This window comes from Corylus avellana, chromosome 10 (assembly GCF_965113065.1).
Source record: "Corylus avellana chromosome 10, dhCorAvel1.hap1.2, whole genome shotgun sequence".
Taxonomy (NCBI): Eukaryota; Viridiplantae; Streptophyta; class Magnoliopsida; order Fagales; family Betulaceae; genus Corylus; species Corylus avellana.
This window is the reverse complement of record NC_142499.1, coordinates 19,167,921-19,195,788: the sequence shown is the minus strand read 5'-3', so window position 1 is coordinate 19,195,788 and position 27,868 is coordinate 19,167,921. Positions and strand designations below refer to the sequence as shown.

General features: G+C 35.2%; 3 protein-coding genes and 1 non-coding gene across 5 annotated transcripts; 1 reads left to right on the top strand and 3 right to left on the bottom strand.

The window, feature by feature from the left end:
• Positions 1-1,834: 1,834 nt before the first annotated feature.
• LOC132192010 (ATP binding microtubule motor family protein) lies at positions 1,835-10,746 on the top strand. 2 transcript variants are annotated; one of them, XM_088511180.1, is made up of 13 exons: positions 1,835-2,109; positions 2,202-2,370; positions 2,477-2,870; positions 3,176-3,381; positions 3,485-3,795; positions 3,875-3,941; positions 9,378-9,459; positions 9,574-9,860; positions 9,948-9,994; positions 10,094-10,115; positions 10,203-10,265; positions 10,364-10,402; positions 10,506-10,746. In XM_088511180.1, the coding sequence occupies exons 1-13, from the start codon at positions 1,940-1,942 to the stop codon at positions 10,587-10,589; spliced, it is 1,941 nt and encodes a 646-aa protein (XP_088367306.1). In that variant the 5' UTR covers positions 1,835-1,939; the 3' UTR covers positions 10,590-10,746. The 2 variants fall into 2 exon arrangements, with proteins under 2 accessions (XP_088367306.1, XP_059463167.2); XM_059607184.2 differs by having other exon boundaries at positions 9,568-9,860.
• Positions 10,747-11,661: 915 nt separating this feature from the next.
• LOC132162095 (metallothionein-like protein type 2) lies at positions 11,662-12,660 on the bottom strand. Its single transcript, XM_059572344.2, has 3 exons — positions 12,501-12,660; positions 12,196-12,276; positions 11,662-12,102 (listed from the first exon to the last, which is right to left on the bottom strand). Exons 1-3 carry the CDS (start codon positions 12,563-12,565, stop codon positions 12,012-12,014), a joined length of 237 nt encoding a protein of 78 aa, XP_059428327.2. The 5' UTR covers positions 12,566-12,660; the 3' UTR covers positions 11,662-12,011.
• An 8,866-nt stretch (positions 12,661-21,526) lies between these two features.
• TRNAK-CUU (transfer RNA lysine (anticodon CUU)) lies at positions 21,527-21,599 on the bottom strand. The gene has a single exon. It is a non-coding gene; the product is annotated as a tRNA-Lys (tRNA).
• A 783-nt stretch (positions 21,600-22,382) lies between these two features.
• DAU1 (TRM32-like protein (DUF3741)) lies at positions 22,383-26,686 on the bottom strand. Its single transcript, XM_059572170.2, has 5 exons — positions 26,603-26,686; positions 26,071-26,262; positions 25,503-25,588; positions 23,683-25,351; positions 22,383-23,153 (listed from the first exon to the last, which is right to left on the bottom strand). Exons 2-5 carry the CDS (start codon positions 26,228-26,230, stop codon positions 22,633-22,635), a joined length of 2,436 nt encoding a protein of 811 aa, XP_059428153.2. The 5' UTR covers positions 26,231-26,262; positions 26,603-26,686; the 3' UTR covers positions 22,383-22,632.
• Positions 26,687-27,868: the final 1,182 nt, after the last annotated feature.

Below are 27,868 nucleotides of genomic sequence, written 5' to 3'. Positions count from 1 at the left end.
ATCGTGGGTCTCCATTGAGAGGATACCTTGCTATGGGTTTCCCTCAGAGATTTTAATTTTAATTTTTCTTTAATTTAAGGATAATTTGGTATTTTCACATATCCCACCATAAGTATAATAGACATTTAACGCGGTTGTCATCCAAGTTAACCAAAAACCCTAACTACAAGGAATTATAAGTGAAATGTTAATAGTTTGGAGGGTCAATCACAATCTTTCTTAATTTGAGCAAGATATAATAGCAATAGAATTAAAAGTTTAATGGAAATAAGTGTACTTTTCCTTCATTTATCCAAACCAATGTTTTGTGCCAACGAGTGTAAGATTCAAAGGGAAGAAATTTGGCCATGCAGTGGAGTTCACATTTTATGAAATTAAATTATTCAACGGATACATTCTACTAATGTTTTTACAAAATTGTACTTGCTAGCTAGCACCTCCCTTTTTTTTTCTTTTTTTCTTTTTTTGTTGGTAAAGTCTATTTAACTCCCTCAAACTATTACCTCAATAACAATCTATCCTTCAAACTACCAACTGCGACAATTTACCCCCCAAACTACCAAAATAATGACAATGTATCTCCAATTTTAACAAAATAACGAAATTACTCTTACTAAAATAGAAACAAAAATACTAAAATTTATTTATTTTTTCAAAATTTTAAAAGTATTTTTGTCTTATTGAAAATTTTATAGGGGTAAATTGTCATTGATGTGATAATTTGAGAGAATTAAGTGGACTTTACCCTTTTTCTTTTTAAGGAAATGCGCGTTAAATTTGGGATAAATTTGCTAGTGAAGTTATAATTGAATTTTTTTTTTTTTTTTTTAAATCACTTATAAAATCCAATTTTACATGATAAAAAAATAATTTATGACTTGATTTTATCCATCCACTCAATATTATACAATACACCCACATAATATTCGACTAACTTTTTGCGATATCATCAAAAGAAAAAATTATCCAGATACTTCTGGATGCATGAACAGTTAATAAAAAGTATAAATGAAGGATAATGATTAAAGTCTCAGACAACCTGAGCACCAATTTCCAATTCATCTTTTGGCAATCCCAACTGAATTATGCATTTTCCTTTTGTTTTCTCTTTCTCCCTTCTGCTTCAACAATTACCAGCTTTGAAGCATAGTTATTCTAGTCGGCTTCTTTAACAGTGATTGTAAAGTAGGAAAAGGATGTAGTTTTGTATGAGATTTATTTTTCTAAATTAATTTTAGGTTTTTTAATCATTTATTCGAGTATGTGAGTTTTATAGAAACTCTCTTATTTGGACATCTAATTGCTAAATATCTCGATTCTTAAAACAACGGACAGGTAAAATAAAAAAATAAAAATTAACTAAAAAAAAACTAAGCAAATACTTGTTTTTTTTTTTTTTTTAAAACTCTTTTTCAGTTTGATTTGACACCACTACCACTCAATTCAAAATTTTTCAACTTTACTCAATATTTTTCAACCCACCTAATATATAAATATTAAAAAAAAAATGTTAGGTGTTCTTCTAATGTTTTTTTAATATCATTTTAACTGTGACATGACTTTTAAAATTACTGTTGAATTTGAAATTATCATTATTAACTTTTAATCTATTGGCGATTTTAAAAGTCACATCACATTTAGAATGACACTAAGAGAACACTAGAAGAACACTCAATATTTCTCATAAAAATAAAATAAAATAATAGCACACCACGAGCCATAATGTTCTTACCGCTCATCTAATTCTCAATTTTTTTGTTTTTGTTTTTGATTTTGAAAACACTGTTTCAAAAGGATATCTAACCGTTAAGATTTCAAATAAAAGGAGGTCCAACGGTCGCCAACATCCATTTCTAGGTAACCTCTCTCGTTTGTTCTGTATCTCTCTCTTGCTCTCTGTAGCCCGAACTGTAAAATCTTTCCTACTCCTTCAAAGACCATGAACCCCAACTCCATCTCCAAGGTCAGAGTCATTGTGAGGGTGCGTCCCTTTCTCCCCCACGAGATCTCCGACAAGAACAATGACCGTACACCATGCGTTTCAGTTCTTGATCAAGATTCCGAGTACGGTGAAGAAGTCGCCGTTTATCTCAAAGATAAGGATACCAGGTAAATAATTCATGCCTTCCAAATTTAAATCTGTGAGGAAAATTTTAGGGTTTTTGATTTTTACTATGGATTTGTTTTCTTTATGGTTGTAGCCGAAACGAGTGCTATCGGTTGGACTCTTTCTTTGGCCAGGAGGACAACAATTTGGGTCGGATCTTTTACAAAGAAGTGAGCCCTTTGATTCCTGGAATTTTCCATGGTTGCAATGCAACGGTGTTTGCCTACGGGGCTACCGGCAGTGGAAAGACTTATACCATGCAGGTTACCGAGAAATCAAGAGAAAGAAAATAAATTGTGAAAATAAATTGTGAAATTTTGAAATTTGAAATTTTCTGCTTTATTAATCAGGACATGGTTGATGTTGCAGGGCACTGATGAGCAGCCAGGTCTGATGCCGCTGGCCATGTCTACAATTCTCCCATTGTGCCAAAGCACAGGAAGCACAGCAGAGATCTCGTACTACGAGGTATATATGGACAGGTGTTATGATCTTTTAGAGCTCAAAGCGAAGGAAATATCGATTTTGGATGATAAAGATGGGAAAATTCATCTTCGGGGACTATCTCGGGTCCCTGTAAAGTCGATGTCCGAATTCTATGAGGCATTTTCTTGTGGAGTTCAGAGGCGGAAAGTTGCCCACACGGATCTCAACGATGTCTCTAGCCGGAGCCACGGGGTTCTTGTGATTTCTGTTTCCACTCCTTCAGGTGATGGCTCTGTGGCTGCTGTTACTGGGAAGCTCAACCTCATAGACTTGGCAGGTTACTTCCACACCTTCTCTGGTCATATTCAGACATCTCTGTGTGTATGCGTGTGTGGGTGTGCTGTGAGAGTGGCTATGGGCAACGACTCAATTTTTTTCACGACTTGTCAATTCGGCACGAACCCAATACAAAATTTAAAATTAAAGAATTTGACCCGTTGAATTAATAATTTTATACCGGACTAAACCCAACATGTGAAAACTAATTAGTACCCCTAACTGTGGGGGTGTAGGTTGTTTATGTCTGTGGGTGTGTGTATCTGGTGGTCTTCCCTATTTTGATTTGTATGCTGATTTAACCAGGTAATGAAGATAATAGAAGGACCTTCAATGAAGGGATTCGTCTCCAAGAGAGTGGGAAGATCAACCAGTCCTTATTCGCATTGTCAAATGTGATTTATGCACTGAACAATAACAAACCACGCGTGCCCTATAGAGAAAGCAAATTGACCCGAATATTGCAGGACTCTCTTGGTGGAACAAGCCGTGCTATAATGGTTGCATGCCTGGTATGGACTTCTACTTGCCTTTTCTTTTCTTTTTCTTGTTGATCTACAGGTTATCATATGGTTGTACCGAAATTTCAATGAAACCTTATTTCTTTGATTATAGAATCCGGGAGAGTACCAGGAATCTGTTCATACTGTCAGCTTGGCTGCTCGTTCCCGGCACATCTCCAATTTCGTATCTTCAGCTCATAAGCTAGAGACCCCAAGGGATAAAATGGACATGGAGGCCAAGCTGCGCGCTTGGCTTGAATCTAAAGGCAAGACAAAGAGTGCACAAAGATTTGGAGCATTCAACTCTCCTTTTATGGGAAAAACTCCCAGTTCTGTTAGCTCTGTTAAGAAACCCAGTATCTTTCGCAGCTCTGTGAAAGCAAAGGCTTCAACCAACCGAGGTGCTTCTGAGGCAAAAGAAAGGTATGGGGTAATTAATTGAATCTTTCTCATCGCAGGCTGAAGTGATACTCCTCATTGCCTAATTGCAATATATGTGCAGGTTTATTATACCTGAGCCTGTCATGAATTTGTTTAACAATGAAGGTCCAGTGGATGCTTGCTTGGAGGTAAGAATTTGAATACTATTTTGGTAGTTTTCAGGATTATTGTTTATAATTTAGAAGATAGATTGTATAAAGTGTTTATTAGCTCCAGGTGAAGATAATGTTGGCTGCCGACATGGTTTTTCCGTACTTAAGATAAGATTTTGATTAAACAAAATGAAGCAAATCATACAAAGATTTATCTAGATGGTTCTCCATTCATCTAGAAGGTTCTATTCAAAGATTTATCTAGATGGTTCTCCATCCATCTAGAAGGTTATCTTCAAACATTTATCTAGATAGTTCTTTATCCATCTAGAAGGTTCTCAATTTGTCTTCATCATCTAAATGGTTCTATCTTGGGGGCTAAGTTCATCATCTAGATGGTTCTAACTTTGGCTATAAATAGCCAAGGGGCCTTATGCCTCAAATGATGATTGATGATGAACAACAACACACGAGAAGAGAAGCCAGGAGAGGAGAGCTCCAGAGAGAGAGTTAAGAAAAGAGTGTTTTAATACACCACTGAGAGTGTATATTAGTTTCAACAGAGGTTGTTTCTTTTTGTATTATTTTACTCCTGTATTAACTCAAGTTTTGCATAACTTGAGTAAACACCACTGTAACAAGTTATTTATAGTGGATTAATCGGAGTTAGTCCCGTGGATATAGGCCCACTGCCGAACCATGTAAATACTGTGTGTTGATCTCTTGCATTTATCATTCCATTATTATTTTGTGGAGTTTGCACAACCATTGAGTCAAGGGTGTGTCCATCCCTAACAAGTGGTATCAGAGCCAGGCTGACGGTAATACAGTACTATTCACCGACGTTTTTCATTTGAAATTGTTGTGCAATTTTAATGGAAGGTACAAGCAACAGAATGATAAGCCTAAATGGTAGCAATTGGCTGCTTTGGGAAGGCAAGATGTTAGATATTCTTTACTATAAACACAACCAAGCCAAAGGAGACTTTAGATGCTGAGTGGAAGAAATTAAATTTACAAGTAGTTGGTCTCATCCGGCAATGGGTGGATGACAAAGTCTACCATCATATTTCCGATGAAACCAATGCTTGTGAATTGTGGAAGAAGCTGACAACAAGATACAAGCGAAAGATAGCCGTAAACAAAGCCTTCTTGATTCGACAACTTGTTAACTTGAAGATTAAGGAGGGTGTTTCAGTTTCTGACCATTTGAATGATTTTCTTGAGGGCAGGCTGCTGGGATAGACAGTGCACAAGCTCTTGTCACAGAGAACAAGGGCAGAAGCAAAAACAGAGGTTTTTGCATGTTGCGGGTAATCCAAAAAGAGGTCAAAGTCAAGAGAGAGGTCTATTGAAAGAAGAAAATGTTATCATTACGGCAAGGAGGGTCATATGAAGAGAAATTGCTATGCTTGGAAGCGAGAGCAAAACCAAGCTGACTACAGCCAAAGAAAAGATGATGAAAAGAATATAATTGCCACTTGCTCGGGGCAAGATGTGGTAGTTCTATCTTATAGCGCTGGGGATTGTTTGCATGTTGCGGGTAATGATGAGGAGTGGGTTGTAGACACCGCTACCTCTTACCATGCTACTCCTAACAAGGAGATCTTCACATCATACAAAGCAGATGACTTTGGTATGGTAAGAATGGGTAACACTAGCAACTTGAAGATAGTTGGAGTTGGTAACATTCGTGTTCAAACCAATGTAGGTGTACATTGATTTTGAAGGATGTTCGACATATTCCCGACCTGCGTCTCAATCTCGTATCTGGGAATATTCTTGATAAAGAAGGGTATGAAAGTTACTTTGGCAAAAGAATTTGGAAGCTCACCAAGGGATCTTTGGTGGTGGCTAAAGGCAAGTCTTGTTGTTCATTATACAACAAGACTTGATGAGTTGTTCATTATACAAGACACATATGAAGGTGTGTCGTGATGAGTTGTTCGCTGTGGAAGATAGTTCATCTCCAAATTTATGGCACAAAAGGCTGGGTCACATGAGTGAGAAAGGGTTGCAGATTTTGGCATTCTTGTTGACAAAGGTAAAGCTCTTAATCCATGTGAACATTGTTTATTCGGGCAGCAGCATAGAGTTTCTTTTGCAACGTCTTCACAAAAGAAATCTACTATTTTGGGGAGGGTCTACTCAGATGTTTGTGGATCTATCGAAGTTCCAACCTTGGGTGGCAATAGATATTTTGTCACATTCATTGATGATGCATCAAAGAAGGTGTGGGTCTATCTATTAAAGACAAAAGTCAAGTCTTTGATATCTTTCAACAATTTCATGCCATGGTTGAAAGAGAAACTGGAAAGCAGTTGAAGTGTCTCCGTACTGACAACGGAGGAGAATATACTGTGAAGAAGTTCAGAAGCTTTTGCTCAGAGCATGGAATAAGGCATGAAAAGACTGTGCTAGGCACCCTACAACACAATGGTATTGCGAAGAGATGAACTGCACCATTGTAGAAAGAGTTAGATGCATGCTAAAAATGGCTGGATTACACAAGTCATTTTGGGGAGAGGCCACTCTGACGACCTACTATTTAATCAACCATTCACCTTCAGTTCCTTTGGGTTTCGACATACCGGAGAGAGTATGGAGTGGAAGAGATGTCTCATATTCTCATTTAAAGGTATTTTGGGTGCAAGGCTTTTGCACATGTTCCAAAGGAGAATAGGTTGAAGCTTGATGACAAGCCACTTCCCTGTATTTTTCTGGGTTATAGAAATGAAGAATTTGGATTCAGGCTATGGGATCCAATCAAGAGGAAGATTGTCATAAATCAAGATGTGGTTTTCTATGAAGACCAATTCTATGGTGATGCAGATAAACCTGAGAAGTTTAAAGCTGCGATTGAAGATATAGTTGATTTATCTTCCAGTCCTTCTCAGCATACTCCAGACGAGGAAGTTCTGCATGATGCTACACCAGAATTGACTCCCAGTGATGAGCCAGAGTTCCTTGATAATGATGAGGATACTGAGCAAGGGGAGCATTCTCATGATCATGAAGATTCAAGATCTCAGGTTAGAAGATCTACGAGAGAGCATAGACCGTCATTCAAATATCCTACTTCAAAATATATTCTGCTTACTGGAGAGGTAGAGCCAGAGAATTTCCAAGAAGTACAATCTCATAAGGATAAAATCTGCTGGGTAAAAGCCATGCAAGAAGAGATGAATTCTCTGCAGAAAAATGATACCTATGAGTTGGTAGAACTTCCTAAAGGCAAAAAAGCACTGAAGAACAAGTGGGTGTTCAAGCTGAAAAGGGATAGCAGTGGAAAGCTAGCAAAGTACAAAACACAGTTAGTAGTTTAGGCTTTGCACAAAAGAAAGGCATTGACTTTGATGAGATCTTCTCTCTAGTTGTGAAGATGAGTTCTATCAGAGTCATTCTTGGTCTGACAACTAGCTTGGATCTTGAGCTTGAACAATTGGATGTAAAGACTACATTCCTTCACGGTGATTTGAAGGAAGAGATTTACATGGCACAGCCCGAAGGTTTTGAAGTAAAAGGAAATGAGCACTTGATTTGCAAATTGAAGAAAAGTCTGTATGGTCTCAAGTAAGCACCAAGCAATGGTACAATAAGTTTGACTCATTCATGGTGGGTCACAGGTACAACAAGACTAAGGCAGATCAATGTGTTTATTTCAAGAAGTTCGATGAAGGTAACTTCATTATCCTTTTGCTATATGTTGATGGTAGGGCAAGATGCAAAAATGATTAGCAACTTGAAAAAGGAGTTGTTCAAGTCCTTTGACATGAAAGACTTAGGGCCAGCTCAACAGATTTTGGGTATGCAAATCATACGTGACAAAGAAGCCAAGAAGGTGTGGGTGTCACAAGAGAAGTATGTTGAACGGGTGCTTGAAAGATTCAACATGAAAAATGCTAAACCACTTAGCACGCCACTTGCTAATCACTTTAAGCTTAGTAGAAACTCATGTCTGTGTACAGAGGAAGAGAAGAAAGCAATGGAGGTCATTCCTTACTCCTCAGCTGTTAGGAGTCTTATGTATGCCATGGTGTGCACACGACCAGACATTGCACATGCTGTAGGCACGGTCAGCAGATTTCTCTCAAATTCAGGCAAAGATCATTAGGAAGCTATGAAATGGATCTTTAAATATTTGAAGGGTACTTCCAAGTTATGCTTAATGTATGGTGGTTCCAAACCAGAGTTAATAGGCTTTACTGATTCTGATATGGTAGGGGATTTAGATAACAGAAAATCTACTTCCGGATATATGTTTACCTTTGCAGGGGGGAGCTGTCTCATGGCAGTCAAAACTCCAGAAGTGTGTTGCATTATCAACTATAGAAGCGGAATACATTGCCACTATAGAAGCTGCCAAGGAAATGCTATGGATGAAGAGATTTCTTCTTGAGCTTGGAGTAAAGCAAGATGAGTATATGGTATTTTGTGATTGTCAAAGTGCTATAAACTTGAGCAAAAATACTACTTATCATTCTCGGACGAAGCATACTGATGTGAGATATCATTGGCTACGTGAGGTGATAGACAAGAAGCAAATGAAGCTTGAAAAGATCCATACAGAAAAGAATCCCTCTGATATGTTGACTAAGGTGGTTCTGACTGGGAAGCATGAGCTATGTTCCCAGTTAGCCGGTTTAAACTTCCTGTGAGTGAAGTTAGTCGTGGCTTGCTCCTCTAAGTAGGGAGGGGGAGATTTGTTGGCTGTCGACAAGGTTTTTTCCTACTTAAGATAAGATTTTGATTAAACAAAATGGAGCAAGTTATACAAAGATTTATCTAGATGGTTCTCCATTCATCTATAAGGTTCTCTTCAAAGATTTATCTAGATGGTTTTCTATCCATCTAGAAGGTTCTCAATTTGTCTTCATCATCTAGATGGTTCTACCTTGGAGGCCAAGTTCATTCATCTAGATGGTTCTAACTTGGGGGCTAAGTTCATCATCTAGATGGTTCTAATTTTGGCTATAAATAGCTAAGGAACCTTATGCCTCAAATGATGATTGATGATGATCAACAACACACGAGAAGAGAAGCTAGGAGAGGAGAGCTTCAATTATACTCCAGAGAGAGAGTTAAGAAAAGGGTGTTTTAATACACCATTGAGAGTGTATATTAGTTTCAACAGAGGTTGTTTCTTTCTGTATTATTTTACTCTTGTATTAATTCAAGTTGTTTATAGTGGATTAAACAACTTGTTTATAGTGGATTAATCGGAGTTAGTCCCGTGGATGTAGGCCCACTGCCGAACCACGTAAATACTGTGTGTTGATCTCTTGCATTTATCATTCCATTATTATTCTGTGGAGTTTGCACAACCATTGAGTCAAGGGTGTGTCCATCCCTAACAGATAAGACTCTGCTGAAATTCATCTAGTTTAATTTTCTTGCATATTTAGTATGTAGAGAAGCGAAACAATCTGAAATTTTCCACTTCCATGCATATTAATTATAGTTCCATTGCAGATTGGGCAAGTTGCTGGCATGTCAAATAAGGAAGAGGTTGAGGTTGCTGCCGATGGAATTCTGTCAAATACTTACTTGCCCGGTATGTCACTATGAGAGATTGATAAAATTGTAATAATATTTGTAGAATTTTGCTCTTCGTGACAGTAATTGGATTTTTTTAATGCTTAAAACTTGTATGTTTGAATAGATGAAGCATCTGATAAAGAGGAGAATATGACAGCTGCTGCCAAGAGTGTTGGGTCATCCCCAGTTACTGAGAAGACAAATGCACTGCAGAGTTCTTCAAGAAAAGTTCTTTCCCAAATAGACACCAATATAACTCAAAAACCCCTTGAGGGACTCTCATCCACAGACCAAACGTGCCCAGATTTCTTTGAGCCAATTACTCCCAAAAAACCTTTCATTGAGACCTCTGCAAACAAGCTGCAAATATTTGGCACCCCACTTGATAAATTCAATGCACAGAGCTCCAATTTGAAGGTAGATACAAAAAAAAAAAATTCAATGCAGTGTTTCTCTTTGGGCTCTTAAAAATATGATTCTCACCCCTGAAATTCTTCTGTGCAGAGCTATCTTATTCAAGAGTATATTGACTTCTTAAATACGGCCAGCAAGTAAGTTCTGCTACTAATTGATTTCTATTTTCCATTTCTCAAGTTGCTTTCTGTGAATTGTTAAGTACTGAGCTTGTCATTTGACTTTTATGATTGCAGAGAGGAGCTGCTAGAGTTAAAGGTATATTTTAGCCAATTAATATCTTCCCATGCCACTGATCAGATATCTTTTGTTTTTTTAACCCTCTTCCTTTGAACATTATTGTAGGGGATCGGAATAAAAAGGGCAGAGTACATAATTGAACTCCGAGAAACAAGCCCATTCAAATCGGTAAGAGAAGTTACTAAGCTTTAAGCATCAAATTCCAGCTTACCTAGGTTGTACAGTACAAGTAATGCTTTATCTGTATATATCTGACATTGTTGCAGTTGAGTGATTTGGAGAAGATAGGCCTTTCATCCAAGCAGGTAACCTGATATCATTGTAAATTGAGAGAGAAAATTTTGGCTACAAACAGGATAAATGATTTTTATTACTGATGCACTCCCAAAAAAAAAAAAACTTTTATAGGTTCACAACTTGTTCACCAGAGCTGCAAGAGGGATTCTTGATAGACCAGAAGATTCAACTCCTAGTTGTTCAGAGATTTATTAATATTCTGTGTGTTTTATATGTATTTGTATCAACCATGTAACGCAGCCCGAGGAGGTTTGAGATTATTGAATGTAAATTTAGTCTGGAATTTGTTTTATTAGTTATTTATTTGAAATGATTCGTGGATCTGATATAAGTTGACAATGGCAACCGACTTTCAATCCTATCTTCTAGATATTCTCAACTGAATTAATCATATCATCATCTGACTCCTACAGTTTATAGATTCACTTTCATAATTTAATTATCTCAACCACAACGGAACATTATCTCAACCACCACGGAACATGATCATTTTCAATCTATTATGAACTCAAAAATATTTTATGGTTAAGATTTTTTTTCAAAAATTATATAGCATAAATAAAACACATATACCATTAATAAAAATAATAAAAAAATATTATTTTAAATTAAAAAAATTAAAAAAAAAAAGTTTGGCTTGACCGGCCATGGGGTGGCCGAACCACCTCCTCGAACTACCCCCATCTTGCAAAAAGAGGGGGGTGGCTGAACCAACCCCCAAGGCTCTTGGGGGTGGCCGCCTCTCCTGGGCCACCCCAGATCGGTTTGAAGTGACCGAAGCTACCTTTGGCCTAGCCAAGGCTCTTGAGGATGGTTCGGCTACAAAAGAGAAGCTGAACCACCCCTTGGCCTGTTATTGAGGGTAGCTCAACTCCTACCCAAAATGAGGCTAGCTTGACCTGGCCACCCCTTTCTTTTTTTTTTATTAATTTATTTTAATTTAAAATAATATTTTATTATTATTTTTATTAATAAGATATTTGTCTCATTTGTGACCATAAAATTTTTGATAAGAAATCATAACCATGAACTGAATATTCTCTAAATTAAGGAGGATCCTTGAAGAGGATTATGTTCCAACCACCACCACCACCACCACTTGAAATCCCACTTGAAAATCAAATAATAATTACATCCTATAAATAATCACATTTCATTTGCGGGAGGCTTGACTTTTTTGCATTATCCATGATCTTGCTTTTATAACTGTTTGTTTAAGAACTAATCAAAGTCATAAATCAATCAAACCCATCCAAAAAATAAAATCTCAGATAGAAGAAAGAGTTTCCATTCGATAATCAAAAAACTCTCTTCCTCCCACATACATAAATTACCCCATCGCAGCAGAGACTCGCATCATACATAAATTACCACTGCTATTTTTATACAAAGAAAACATGCACCAAGTAGCCATGGTTTGGAGCAAACCTTAGACTAGTAAGATTTGCAGAAAGACAGATCCACGGCTACTTTATTAGGCTAATTTCAAAAGGAGTTTCTAAAAACACCTTATAACACGAAACACGCACATATATATTATATTATATATATATAATCGCTATTTATTAGTTTTCAAAGTCAAAGGCCGTCTCTGCTTCATAGGCTACGATTTCTCTCTCATTTACAAGTGCATGGGTCACAGGTGCAGTTCGATCCGCACTTGCAGCCATTCTCGGCTCCCACCTCCATCTCAGCTCCTTCGAAGTGTCTGCATCATCCAAAATTATGACAATTTAACCATCTTTTTTATAATTAAAATTATGAGAAAATAATTAAAAAGATTATAATAATTAAAACATACGCCTTCTGGGGAGCAACACCAAGAACAAGGGTCTCGGTGGTGGTCTTCTCTGTGTAGCCCATGTCAGGGTACATCTTGCATCTGCAGCATCATTATCAGAAAATAACTTAAACCCATGATTTCTCAGATGTTAAACAAAGAAATAATTAAAAAAAAAAAAAAAAAAGAATTCCAAAAACTAGCTAGGATCATCAACCTCTTATCCAAACATGCAAAGTTATCACCTTTTTCAAACACAATTAAAACAGAGCATCATTTTTGCGACATCAAAACATCCTTAAATTTTGAATTGAACAGAGGCATACCCTCCACATCCGCTGCCACACTTGCAGCCAGATCCGCAACCGCAGTTTCCTCCACAGCACGACATTTTTTTCACGGGAAAGAAATGAAGCAGGACTGAAGATCGATGTATTCGAGGGTTAGGATAATATTCTATCAGACTCTTGAGCACGAGCTCTCTGAAGAGACCCATGACCTCAATTTATAACGTGGTGGAGGAGAGAGAGGGTGGGATATCCACCGTCCACGTGGCTAGATATTGCTCGTGATTATCCATGGGGTGTAGGTTCCGTATACGTAGAGGGTGTTTCTGGTGTGTTCTCGAAGTGTACGCCTTCTCCAGGGTTCTCCACGGCCCCTTATTATCATTAGAATCAGAAGGTCGATCAGATGGACAGTTGTGATTAGCGGACGCCTTTGTAAGGGTTATCTCACCTTACCTTTATTGACCACTGGCTCCGTACCGACCATTTGGCATTCGAACTAGTATTTCGTGTCACTCAAATGATCCTTTATTTGCGGTTTGCACCTTTATCGAGGATTCAAATATAATAACTCAAAGTGGTATTTTTTTTTAAAAAATATATAATTGAAATTTTAACTAATTATCTTTTTCGTTCAATTTTTTAATATTTTTTAATTAATTATAAACATTTTACATTATTTTAAATCGACTAAAAAATAATTACTTGAGAAAATTTTTGTCTCTCATATATATATATATATATATATATATATAAAAGAAAGATAGTTGCATTAGAAACTATTTTAGGTTACTTAAAAAAAAAAAAAAACTATTTTAGGCAGTGGAGTTTCAAATAGAATATATTCGAAACTATTTTAGGTAGTAGAGTTTCAAATATAATAAATTACGTGTATGAAGTCTTAATTAGATTAAAAAAAAAAATGAATGCTAGGTGTTTTTCTTGTGTTCTATTAGAACTAGATTGTTATTATTTTTTAAAATAAAAAATATATAAAAAAATCGACCCTTATTTCTCTCACCTAATTTTTAAAAAATAATATTCACTTAGAACCAGAAAAACATCTAGCATTTTGATGTAAGCATATAGTCTAAAATACAATTTTTATTACGTTATTACATACAATATGATATGACTTATCTCAATAATAACTTCGTGGAAACAAGGCCATTAATTTTTTATAAAATATATTTTTGAGATATGATAGCCCCATCTAAGACCCAATTTTTGTGCACATATGTTTTAATTTTTGTTTCTTTTTTGAAATTTTAATTTTGAATTTAACACAACTCTTATATAGATTTGTGCCATATAAATAAAAGTTGAGTCTTATATGGCTCAGTTGAACCCCTACCATATATATATATTTTTTTTTTATAACAATGCTTCTTCTTTTTTATTCATTTAAAAATAAATAATTAGAGTATGTTGCTCTAACAAAACAATATCATAGCTACAATTTGAAATTTCTTTTATCCAAATCTGATATATGTTTTGTTTAACTCTTTGAATGTCACCGTCCTAATCAATTTTCAAATTTTTAGCATATTCCTGCGAATCACATCCCTAGCCACAGCTCATTTCATCATAACTTTCTCAACTAGACAGTAATTTCTATGCTTTTCCATTTCCATTGCAAGGGCATTCTCAAATGTAATTTTCTTGGATGTCTAAATCATCCGTGACAATTCTTGTATGTGTCTGATATGAGTGTCAGATAATTTTTAATCGAGGGTCACATCTAACAAATTGACAAAGATGCTCTTAATGAATAAATGATTAAATGTAGCTCCCTAGCTAGTTGATACGTATACTTATCTTCTTTTATTCAAGAAGTTAGATTTTTAATAATTTTTAATATATATATGGCAAACAGACTTGAGGACATACAAACCAAAAAAACAAATTTTAATAAACTCAGAAAAAAAAATTCAATTTAATCACTTTTTAAAATTCAACAAAACATTTAAAATTGGATCATTTTTTAAAAAGAAAAGGTAAAAATATATACATAATATATATATATATATATATAGAAATGGAGTTGTGGAATTATTATTATTATTTATTATTTATTTTTTGTTGTAACAGAGTTGTGGAATTATTGGTTTGAAAGCACTGTGACGTTGAAACTTCGGGAGGAGATAAAATAGAGCCATCTATTATTATTATTTTTTTTTTTGGGGTCGAGGAGCCATCCATTATTAACTTTGGATGGAAAGCGATGAAAGTGGAGGCACTGACAATCCGTGCTACCTTCATAGCAAACCTGTGTCAGTGTCACGAGTACGACTTTTTACCAAAACTCAAGTGGGGAAGGGGATTACTCCCAACTTGTTCAACCCTAATTTTGTTGCGATAGGGTCGGTGATTGTTTAGATTACCCTACGTCAACAAAAACAAAAAAAAATCTACCATACACTCAATCACTCAAACCCTACTTCCTCTCACGTCTCTCTCACTGTGTTAGCGGGCTCTATGGCCACTAGCAAACAATCATTCTTTCCCCTCCGATAAAGATATTAAGTAACAATCATTCTTTCCCCTCCGATAAAGATATTAAGTAATTTTATTGTTTGAGTTGTTAACTAACAAAAAAAATAAGAGAATTGTTATGGAGTTCACTTGTTTGAGTAATTTATTTATTTGTTGGGACAGGTGAATAAACTTTTTTACGCTTGAATTGCGAATAATTAATTTGAATAACAAAATTGCTGAAGATCTGAAACATTTCCGCTTCCCTTTCATGTTGAAGAAAAAGAAGGGTGAAAGTTGGATGATCTAAGACTAGGTCAAAGAACAAGGTTTTTTTTTTTTTTTTTTTTTTTTTTTTGTGGGTTTCAATAGTAAGTACTAAGTAAGGTGAAAAAAAATTGTATCAAAGAAATAATTAAAAAATATAAGTTTAGTAAGTTATAATTGAAGAATATAACCTAAAAAAAATAAAATGTTCATTTTAAAAGAGAGCCATCAAATCTATCACAAGCTGTCTCATCTAGACTGTTAAGATATACCAAGTGTATAAAAATATCTATAATATCAACCATATATTATAGATATGTGAGACATGAGACATGACCCCTAATTATGTAGGTTTTGTACATTTTCGAAGCCTACCATTTCTTTTTCAAATGCGTATCTTAGTGAATAAAGGCAAAAGAACCGAATAAAAAAAATGGTTAAGTGCCTAATAAAACAATTACAAGTGGTCAAACATTCCATCAATTAAACAACTACACTAATAATCACAATCACAACCACAACAAAAAACTAAGCTAGTGGAGTCCATACTTTATGTTTGATTTGAGTAAAAAGGCAGATTTCACTTGTATATTAATTGGAGGAGGATCCTCTATGAACTCTAAACTCACCAATCTTTTGTTTGTTTTTAGTACAAAATGCAAATTGTACTATCTCAAAGGAAACCCAATGGGCCAGTATGAGTAGTGATATAAGGAGGAATATAGTTCTTTTAAAGTTCTCTCGAATGTGTTGTAACTTTTAAAATTACAAATAGATCGAAATTCAAGAGGGCTCTCCTTATATCATTACTCGGTAATGTTATACACTTAATTTTATTTTAAGGTAAAGTCTACATATCTCTCTCAAACTACTATCAAATTGAGAATATCTCTCTCAAACTTTCAATTGTGACAATGTTTTCCCTCCCCAAATTACATAAACATTGTCAATGTCCCCCCAAGGCTAGCAAAAAGATAAAAATGACTCTATAGATTTCCCAATAAGACAAAAATACTCCTATAAATTCGAAAAAAAATTAATTAATTTAAAAAATGAAAATTTTAATTTTTTTTTTAATTTTATTAACTTTTTTTTAAAAAAAAAACGAAAATTTTCAATTTTTATAAAAGAAATCGATTTTTTAATTGTTTTCCAATAAAAAAAAGGATTTTAAAAAAAAAATTTGGCCACTCCTTGAATTTTATTTTTTTATTTTTAGTTTTAGGGTTTTTATTTTTATTTTACTAAAGGTAGTTTTATCATTTGAGAGAACATTGACAATGTTTTGGTAGTTTGAGGAGGACATTATTATAATTGAAAATTTAAAAGAGACATTATCAGTTAAATGGTAGTTTGAGGGAATACGTGGACTTTCTCCTTTATTTTATTAGACTAATGGGTTAGTGGTTATTAATTTTTGATGGGTCTTTATTAAAAAAAAATATATATATTAATGAATGATGAGTAGTGTTACATTAGGCACATAAAATAAAAATTGAGTATTTAAAATTGCTACTAATTAAATGTGTAGTACAAATGCAAGTGGTAGTACAAGAATTCTGTAGCATTTGGTTGCTAGCAATAATGAATGGCTCTCATCTTTCGTTCTCTTTCCCTCACATTATTGTACTCTTGTCTCCCTCTGAGCATATTTTTTCTAGAGTTCAAGACCTAGGAATAAGAATTTTCTCTAATTTATTGTCTTAAAAACCCTTCAAAATTCAATTAAATACATAAATGATTTCTTACAAAATTAATCTATATTCCTTAATTTCATACTTTATTATTATTATTATTATTATTATTATTATTATTTTGAATTTTTAACCCAAAAGAAAAAAGTTTGATGTTTTCAAAATTAATCAAAAAGTGTTTATTTATTTTACTGTTTGAAAAGACGTATCAAATGAAGGCTGAAAAAGGGCTAATATCGTGGTGGGCCTTGAATGAACTTCGTCCGTTTGCTGCGTGGATGTGGATTCCCTTCTGACATGGCCCAAAAGGTGCATGCATGTGTAAAAAGCACATGCATCATGCACCACATCCTATGCATCATTCATGCTGCAAGCTTTTACCAATCTAAAGTTTTTGTACAAGGAAGCCGTTGAAAATACTCTAAAACCCAATTTCCTAATAATAAAAAGATCGAGTCTTGTATGATTTGATCTAGTTGAGGAGACTCTTGGTCTACGGATGCTGTGTTATATTCTTGGCGGTACCTCCTCCTTTACCAGTACTTCGATTGTTGCTATTGTCTCTTGAGGCTCTTCATCGTGCCCCTTTGTCATATTTTACCTCCTTGTATAGCCGTTAGAAATGCCCAACTCATCTATGGTTCATTTGCGATCATTAATGGATTTGTTGCTCATTGTTTGTATTTGTTTCGGTGCTATTAGAAGACCAAATGAGTGTGGTGTTGAATTTATTCTAAAGCATGTATGGCATGCTGAATGTGTTTGTAATATGTTTTTAAACTATTTTTATTGTTGTGTTGGTTGATTTTTTATTGTTTGTGTTTGTGTTGAGTTTGATTGAATTTTCATTTATATGCTGAATGTGGACGTGTATGGATAGGATTGTCATGGGTTATGGATTTTTTGATGTTGTGAAGTTTAGTGGGTTGTGAATTTTTATTGTTTGCAATATGCTTTTAAACTATTTATATGCTGAATGTGGGTGCATGGATATGAAACTATTTGGACTTAAAATGTCACCTTCTACATGTCACTATTTTACCTAATTTTTGTAGTAGGTGTATGGATATGACACTATTTGGGCTTAAAATGTCACCTTCCACGTACGTCTCTGATTATGGAGACTTTTTTTTTTTTTTTAAAAAAAAAAAAAAAATTAAATTTAACTAATTGGGCCAGATAAGTGCTAACACTAGCACTAAAAAAAAAGGTAAAAATAATGGGCCAAAAAACATGTCAAATTTTAGGCCCAATATCCAAAATATGCCAAAAAGGCCATACTTTAAAAATGGTTATAGCGGTGCGATTATAGTTAGGTAAACTGCTAACTGCTTAAGTTGGTACGAAGTCAGTTAACAAATTAGATTAACCGACTAAAGTGGTTACCGTTAGAAAAACAAAAAACAAAAGACAAAATATTAACTAATTGGGCCAGATAAGTGCTAATACAATGAGTGCATCTTTTTAGGCCCAAAACATCTAAAGTGAGTCCAAAAATACATGCCCAATTTAGGCCCAACTTTAAAAGCGGTAAACCGCTAATCGCCTAAGATGGTGCGGAGGAGCTAGGAAATCAGACTAACCGTCTAAGGCGAGGCGGTTACGGTTACAATTAAAACCAATAACCACTAACCGTAACATTTTTTTAATTTTTTAATTCTAATTAATCACGTGTATATATATATATATATATATATATATAACATTACTCTACAAAATAAAACGTGCAATATCACTACAGAAGTGTGGAATTAGATTCATGGAAACAAACTGTGTTAATCTCTTCTTCACAGGAGAGGCTGCTGGGACCATCTGTTGTTAATTAAATAATAGGAATACAAAGAATTCTAGGACCATTATCCTTGTACGACACGAATAATGACACATCAAATTCTCCAACTTTCGGGACAAGTTACCCCCCCCCCCCCCCCCCCCCCCCCCCCACACACACACACACAGTCACAGACCACAGTCCCACACCATTGTTGTCAAAACCCCACCTTCCAAGCCAGACTTTGGGGTTTAAGCTTTCCAACTGTGTGTTAAACATGTCTGTTTGTTTAACGTGTTTTTATGTATCTCTCTCTGTTAAGCATCGTTGTCAAAAGGGCCTTTTTTAAAAAACAAATACTTGTATGATATAAAACAAAACAGAAAATTTAGAAAAAGACTAATTAAGCTTACACAATAGTAAAAAAGTACCTTAATGATCAGCTTAATTACACTTTAGATATATATATAATATCTTCGATTAATCAGAAAGATTAATTAGCATCTCAACAATGCAAGGGTCTGATAATAAGATAAACACGTAAATTAACATGAATTACAATCCAGAGATAATTTGGACTGCACCACCACGAACCGGCGCCGGCGGGGCATAGCCTCGGTTCGACAAACAGGACACTTGGAGTGCAAACCCAACCACAAATCGATCCACTCTGCATGAAAAACATGGTTACAGTTTGGAAGCAACCTTACCATGATCTCTTCATTCTCCATCATGCTCAGGCACACCAGGCAGCACTCCGGCACTGCCGTGGCGTCGTCCTCTTCATCCCCACGGTTGGTGGATATAAGAGAAAATAGTGCAAGAAAGTGTAATAAAAATTGATTTAGAAAAATTTGAGAAAATTGTTGAAGGAGCGGAAGTCGGACGGTGATCTCCATTCCCCAACAAAATGTGAGATATAGCTCAAGATAAAATATGGGAAAGATCACTGATAGTCGGTTCAAAGAAGATGGAAAGACTCTTGAAAACTCATCTCCTTTAAGGTTGTCGTCAGCAAAAACTTGAAAACCCTTCAAACCCCAAAGCTTCTTTAACGAAACTTTAGTTTGTTTTTCCCCGCGCGGCGCGACTTCCCATTTAACTTTCAACTTTAAAGATTCTGATTTTTTTTTTCTTCAAATTATTATCCGTTAATATGCGGATAATATGCAGAGCGTTAATTATGTTAATCAATTTCAAGAGTGAACTTAAATTATTGGATCAGATCCATAAGAGTGAGCTCATGGTTATTTAAAACACCATATAATATGTGGAGCAGGAGGTGGCCTGCTGATCCCATTTTACCTTCACCACCGATTCAGATTAAATAGAAAATAATCCAACTGTTTATATTAATTATTAACTTTAAAGTAATTTTTTTTTTTTTTTTTTGACAAAAAAAAAAAAAATCAAGTTAATAGTTAATATAGTAATACCATTAAAAATGAATATCTGTATACTTAAAAAAAAATCAATATATTGAGAACAAAAAAACTAATATTAAAATGTTTGTATATATACTAACTAGTTAATATACCGGTCTCTCTATTGCTCGGGGGCACGCGAATAAACCGCCTGTTTTTCGTGAATGACAGTTTGCTATTTTGTAGGCTGATCATCTTTGAATGGATCCAAATCCAAGAGATTTCGACGCTATATGAGAAAGCTTCAGAACAAAAACTGAATAGAAACAAAACTTCCATTTTTTTTTTTTTTTTTTTTTTAAAGCAAAGACACCTGACATGAGACAAAGGCTCACATTGTATCTGTTGCGGGTTTTAAGCGTTATCTAGGGTCGCCGACGCTCATTGGTAGAGATCACAGGTAAGCTCATTCACTAGTATTAAGGAGAGAATTTGGGGGCGGATTAATGGGTGAAAAGAAAAGTTTTTATTTCAAGCTTAAAAGAAAGTCCTATTAAAGACGGTGGTACAGGCAATTCTCACGTATACAATGAGTATGTTTCAACTACCCAAGACCTTATACAAGGATATTAATTCTATGATGAAAAAATTATGGTGAGAACATAAGGAGAATAATGCCAAAGTAGCAATGTTGAGCTTAAAGGCGGGCGCGGGTCGGGACAGGACGGGTTTCAACCTTTTCAGTTTTCACCTCATGTACGAAAATCCAATAATTAATGACAGTGGCGGTGAATTGTGGCTCAAGAAGGGTTATTGTAAGCCCCACGTACATGCTTGAATGCACTGGTCGGTCTCTATGTACTCAGAAATCCTCTAAAACAACACCTCTGATTACCTGCACTGGTACACCACGCTTCCATCGCCCGCCACCGACGTCTCAAATATATATATATATATATAAAAAAATTAATTAAATATAATTTTTTTAATGTTTTAAATTTTTTTTAATTAATTAATTATATGGACACGTAGCAAACTGTAATTGGTGCTAACGTGATGTTCCGCCAAATTTTAGACTGAATTTTGATGGAAAGACTATATCTGTCTTTAAGCAAATCAGAGGGACCTCCTGTGATAAAAATTAAACCTTAAGACTAAGAATAAAAAATATAAAGAAGTTAAACCACAAGCATGAATAAGTTATTTAACCCGATTTTTAATACAATCTTTTTAAGAAATTCTTAAGCAATTTAAAAAAAAAAATTCAACGTGAAAATCAAATGAGAACTCTAGAATAATGCATTTAATGCTATTGAATTAGAAAAAATCATAATTAGATATGGGAAACTCTAGAATAATGCATTTAATGCTATTGAATTAGAAAAAATCATAATTAGATATGGGAACTCTAGAATAATGCATTTAATTCTATTGAATTAGAAAAAATCATAAAATCATAATTAGATGTCAACTCCTAAACGCCAAAAAATTAGGCGCCCACCGTGGGGCTCGAACCCACGACCACAAGGTTAAGAGCCTTGCGCTCTACCAACTGAGCTAGACGGGCCTTGTTGACGTTTGAAATGATAAAATTATATAAATACGTAATATCTACGTCCTCGTAAGTCGTAACGCATTGTACTTGTTTGGAAAAATATCGATTTTGCTGAGGACATTATTCGACATTACTAATTTAATGGGATTCAAACGAATTAAAGAATACTATTATTATTTTTTGCAAGTTGGTATACAACTACCAACATTATAATAAAAAGTCTTTCAATTTTCATTTCCAATGACAATTAAAGAAACAAACTAACGAAGCCTAAAAAAAAAAAGAGAAATGTTAGGAATACTAAGAAATGTGTACCAAAATGACGTGGACAAAAACATCAACATAACCAGTATGTACTTTTCTTTCGACGCCTTTAGAGGGTTTTTTTTTTTTTTTTTTTTGGGGGGGGGGGAGGGGTTAGAGTAAATGAATGTAGAATCAACACCACCAATAGAAGACAAAGAACATCTCAACCTTATTAACAAAATAGAAGTATAATATAAAGCATGGGTGCAAGTTGAAATCAATGATTAAAGCTGCTTTAAACAAAAGCAAACACCTGAAGCTTCCTATACAAAATTTTGTAAAAGATACCCTTTTGCCCCCACCCCCCACCCCCCCGCCCAACAAAAGCAAACACCTGAAGCTTCCTATACAAAATTTTGTAAAAGATACCCTTTTGCCCCCACCCCCCACCCCCCCGCCCAACAAAAGCAAACACCTGAAGCTTCCTATACAAAATTTTGTAAAAGATACCCTTTTGCCCCCCCCCCCCCCCCCCCCCCCTCATTCTGCTATAAAAGAGTAACAACCTCTTGAATAAAAGGCATGAATCAAGTCTTGCTCTTCAACTCTGTGATTTTGGAAGATGACTACAATTCTGCCATCTACTCATATTAGTTTGCTTATATTCAGAGCCGTAGCCAAAGGAATACAGAATAACTTGTGCTCGCTAACTGTACAGTATATATATGTACTAATGCAACAATGAATTTCTTTCTCCCTCATATTTTTCCCGATTCTTTTCATGCACCTGTTCCAGCCATCAGGTCCAGAAAACTTCCTCTAAAAGATCGTCAAAAATCAAATCATCCAGCTCCAGCCCCACACACTCAGTCTCAAATTGGAGATTCATCCACCCATCACTCTTTGCTAAATCTTTGCTCACAACATAATCCTCTGACTGGTTACCCTCTGGTCTCAAGCTCATGTACCAGCTTATAAGTGCCCACACTTCCTGGAGAACATGATGTCCTGCTGGCATTGGGCGGATGTGGGAGAGGGAAGACAAGGGAATGGGGCAGTAGCTGCATGACCTCCCATATATCTCCATCAGGACCTCATTGATTAGATCAAACAAAAGCAAGTGACTGCAATTATCACCTTCTTCATTTTCCCAGCAGTCCTCCACTTCCTCATAAACATAAGGATCAACAGCCAGCTCATCAGAATGCCATGTTCCAAGGGACTCATTCCCACTGAACCCGGATAGCTCCAGTACATCTCTCACGTAATCAAATTCAGCTCTCTCTTTTGCATCCACTTGAAAATGCGGGATTTCATAACCTGGAAAGTTGCACACAAGTTGGTGAAGGTTGCAGGGACTGGATTCTTATTAGCTATATGATTGAATCCAAACTGTACTTCCATTTATGAAAATCAAAACTTGATGTTTAGAAAGCTAAAGTTTGAAGACTAGCAAACCCATAAATCAGTAAGTATTCAAAATATTCAAAGTCCTGAATCTTTCAGGCCAAAGGCAATACCTTTGCTAACATGATAAGATAATCCAAATGTATGTAGTAAAAAAGATAATAATCTTGAAATACTAACCCAACTTATGCTTTTCTATAGAATCCCAACTTATGCTTTTCTATAGAATTTAAGATGTTAAAACAAATAATCCACTTCAAAAATGAAGAAAATCATGCTATTCTCCTGTATACCTAACCAATCCAAATTGCTAACCAATCTAAATTGCAAATTTGAGAGAGAGAGAGAGAGAGAGAGAGAGAGAGAGAGCAATTACATGCACTTGGGGTAGATTTGGGATGATGTACCACAATGTAAAGAAATAATTGATTGATGGGAATACCTTCTGCTATGGAAATGTGTACAGGGCTGGTTGTGTCCTTCAGGGAATAGGAGTCAGTCTGAGAAACTGGAATGTGTTCTTCCAATTCAGCAATGGGTTCCTTTGAGGGCCCAATATCCTCTTCAATGTCCTCATTTTGAGAAGTGATTTCCCTTGCTTCCGAGTTGCCAAAATCATCAACAATTAAACCCGCATTTGCCTCGTTGTTTGCAATTGATGATGGTGATCCAACCTCATCTCCCAGAACCAAATCAGTTTCACCAGCTCCAAGCAAGTTTTCTTGATTTTTACTTTCTACAAGAATATCTAACTGCAACCGATCTTCTGAATCTAGAGGAAGGTCTAGATTTTCCTGTTCACCAAAACTGCTTCCTTTGCTTACAGAGACATCCACAACAGTCCTAGTCATCATTCCTGAAGAATAAACATCAGAAGAGTCCTCACTCTGATAGATAAAAGATTTGAGTTCAGGTAAAGAGTGAACCCTTGTCAGGGATTTTGGGGCACTTCCTGAAGGCAAAGATGCCTCTTCTGTTTTTGATCTCCCAGAGGTTGTGTGTTTGGCTTCTCTGTTGAAACTAGTCTCGTACAGCTGACAATATCTGTCCAGCGACTCATTGAGAGATGATGTTCTTCTCATGTGGCGTATTCGAGCAACAGAATGATCAATCTCATAACTACTTTCAGGACTAGCTTTGCCTTGTCTATTTATTGCAGAGTCCTTCAGTTGATTGAAAATCTCTTTCTTCCATTCATTAGAAAACCCACGGCCGTGAGGAATTTTGTGAAGGATAGCATCCATAGCAATCCGATGCCTCTCTTTTCTGCTTTCCTTAATCACATGCCTTATCTTCTGTTTAAGATCCTTGAAACGCTTGATAGCCATTTTATTCTCATGCATGTCAGCTGTTTTATGGCTTGAATTTAACATTCCATCTACTTCATATTCTGCTTTTGATGGCATTGACTGGTTAGTAAAATCTCCCGAGTATCTGAACTCAACTGCCTTATGTGATTGACTACCAAATTGGAACTTTCCTTTTTCTTTTGCATGAAACCCAATCCCCTCCTGCATGCGTTTCAGTTTGCTAGCCCCAGAACCTCTTCTGCCTGATGAGCCGGGTAAAGGAAATGATCCAGACTTACTCAATCCCATTTTTAATAATAAATTCTTGTTTACATTGATCATGTCAAGAGGATTCAGAAGCTCCTTTGTATGGAGCGAAGCATCTCTAGTGAGTTCCTTTGCATGTATCAACTTCTGCTCCGACATATCTTGCTTTGTGTTGTCCAACTTTTCCTCAACAAGTGTGCGGTTCTCTGTTGGTTGCTCCTGAAACTCACACTCTTCATAACTTTTCTCGCTGGCAACTGAATCCTCACAGCATTCCAGAGGCAGCGAATCCCATGTGCTGATAGCGGGAGAGTATTCATGATTTTGGCTTGTAGGACTTCTATTGTCTAATACAAAATCAGCAAGGGGAACCGAATCTGAAGGTTCCAAATGATGAATGGAATTCCTTCGAACTAACTGTGATCGAACAGGACAGCTTGAACTTCGGTGATGTTTTCCCTTCTTTTTGGATATTTCGTCAGAAATCATTGCTTTTATTCGGGCTCTAACAGAATTTTTTGGTGCTGGCGTGGACTGTGTCATCTTTCCTCCAATCTGATGCATTTCAAATCAGACATTAACTTCACTAAATTAAATTCAATCTCTTTGATCCAGAAGGACCAAAGAGAACCAAAACTGCCATTTTTTTATGCTTTAGGAAAAACTACAAATGCATGCCATCAACAGTCCTTTTGCGTCAACTTACAACACAGTAGCCCATCTCAGCACCATTCTGTTCTTCAATTTGATCATCACTGAAGGCATTTGTATCATCCAATAGATTTATATCTCCTACAAAAGCAGAAAATAGGTTATTAACATATATAACTTGGGAAATCAATCTATCTTATATATCAGTTATCGTCAAAGAGGTCCTGCAGTGAGTGATAATTCCACCTAGGACATTGTGCACATCAAAACTCATCTAATTACATAAGAATCGAGTCCACTGAACTGTCTTACAAAATTTAGAAATCATGGGTGGCACTAAAATGATTAAATTTATCGTTTCCTATAGTTTAAACTTTTGAAATAATAGATGATTTAAAATGGTACAAGAACATAGGTTCTAAGTTAAACCCGGTTTCCGTAATTCATCGCATTTCAATTAAATATTTCGGGTGTAGCAAGAAGATTCCTATATGATGTCTAAAGAGTATATAAATGGAAGACTTATAATATCATTGAAGGATCAAATATAAATATAATAGACGCCAAATTAGCATGCCTTGCTAGAGCAAGAGAATTTTTCACATAAAAAAAAGGTTGCTTACCAGCGACATGGCTACCACCTGCACACCTTCTGTTTGAATATCTTCTCTTAGCATAACGCCAGTGATGATACTTGATAACATGAAGTATATTCCACGTACATCCAGGATGACTACTCTCCGAAGGAAACGCACAGCGTTTGTCTCGAAAGTGCTTTCCCATTGCTTACAAAATTCACCTCTTAATTTTATTTTCTATTTGACAAGAACAAGGAAAATTATGCATTAGCCAGCAAAAGATCTTAGCTATGAAAATGAATGGGGATAAGAAGGAAGACCATTTAAAGCATTTTATTTAATGAATTTCTATGTTTGGTTGAAGAAACAAAAGGTAGGAAAATTAATATGAACCCATTAAATTCTCTGGGAAAATACATCAAATGTTGGAGTAAAATCAGAGCAAACTCCTTTATTTCTTCCTCTTTTTTTTTTCTTTTTTTTTTTTTTCGTTTGGGTTGTTTTAATTTCTTCAAATAATGAAAATTTACAGGAAAAAAAGAAACAAAAGATGACCCACAGAGAAAGAAGATTATACCTGTGGGGGGAGAATCGCGTGGCACAACGAAGGTGCTTGTGCTTGTCCAAAGCCATGGCTAGAAACCAAAGAAGGCAGTGTCGGTTTTGTTTGTTGGTTAAGAATACAGACATTGGTGTGAAGAGACGCCAAAGCAGGAGAGCATTCCATATATCGCCCTTGCTTCTCGGAACCTTTACTGGCTTCCACTCTCCTTTTCTTGAACAGGATTTAACGATTTAACAGTATAGGGTGCTATGTCAATAATTAATTATTATTATTATTATTTTTTAATATTTATCATTAAATTTCTAAAATTTAATTTTAATCTATGAAGTTGTTCAACTTCAATGGTCTTAGGTTGCCGTTTTAACCAACTTAACTGTCTATCCTGTCTCTCTTTATTCTTTTTCAAAAAAGAAAAGAAAAGAAAAAGGTATATATATATATATATATATATATATATATATATATATATAAAGCATAAGTGACGAATGAGCTGTTGTAGAGATTATAGTCAATTTTTCATTAATTAAAATAAATAATAATTCTTCATAAAATTAGTACCACAACTTTTATTATAAATTTTTTATAATATGACATGACAACCTATTTGCATGACACTCATGTTATCGGAGTTACCACGTAAATTTGTAAAAGGTTGTAATAAAAATCGTATGCTACTTAAGGCATTTTACATAAATTTTTTAGTAATATTATTCTTCACACTTATTTTAGATTGGCTGATGTTGTGTGTTTTATATAATATTTTTTTTTTTAAAAAAAAAAAAATCAGCTTTTAGGCTTGAACTTTTTTTATTATTATTATTTTTCTTTCTTTATGGGTTCCAAACTTTCAAATATAAAAAAGGGTGTGAGCTAAAAAAAGAAAGAAACAAGAGTAAGGGCTCCCATAACAGTGACATGAAGCAAAATAAAATAAAAATATAGGACTTTAAAATGATGATGCTCTGCATGTATGCTTTATTCGTTTCGCCCACAAAAGAAAAACAACGGAGAATAAAATATATGATTTTTTTTTTTTCGTGTACTAGGAATCTAAATAAAATAAAATAAAATAAAAATTGATGAAAAATAACAAATATCACCCTAGATGTTAATTTAATTCGTGCATTTTCTTTTTTTTTAATTTGAACAATTTACAAGTCTCAATTTTAAGTACATAACATTTGATTTGGGATCAATTTTTTTATTTAATTAAAAAGGGTAGGAGCGGACAACCAACTGTTGCTACCCTACCTAGACATGACCATCGTAATACCTACC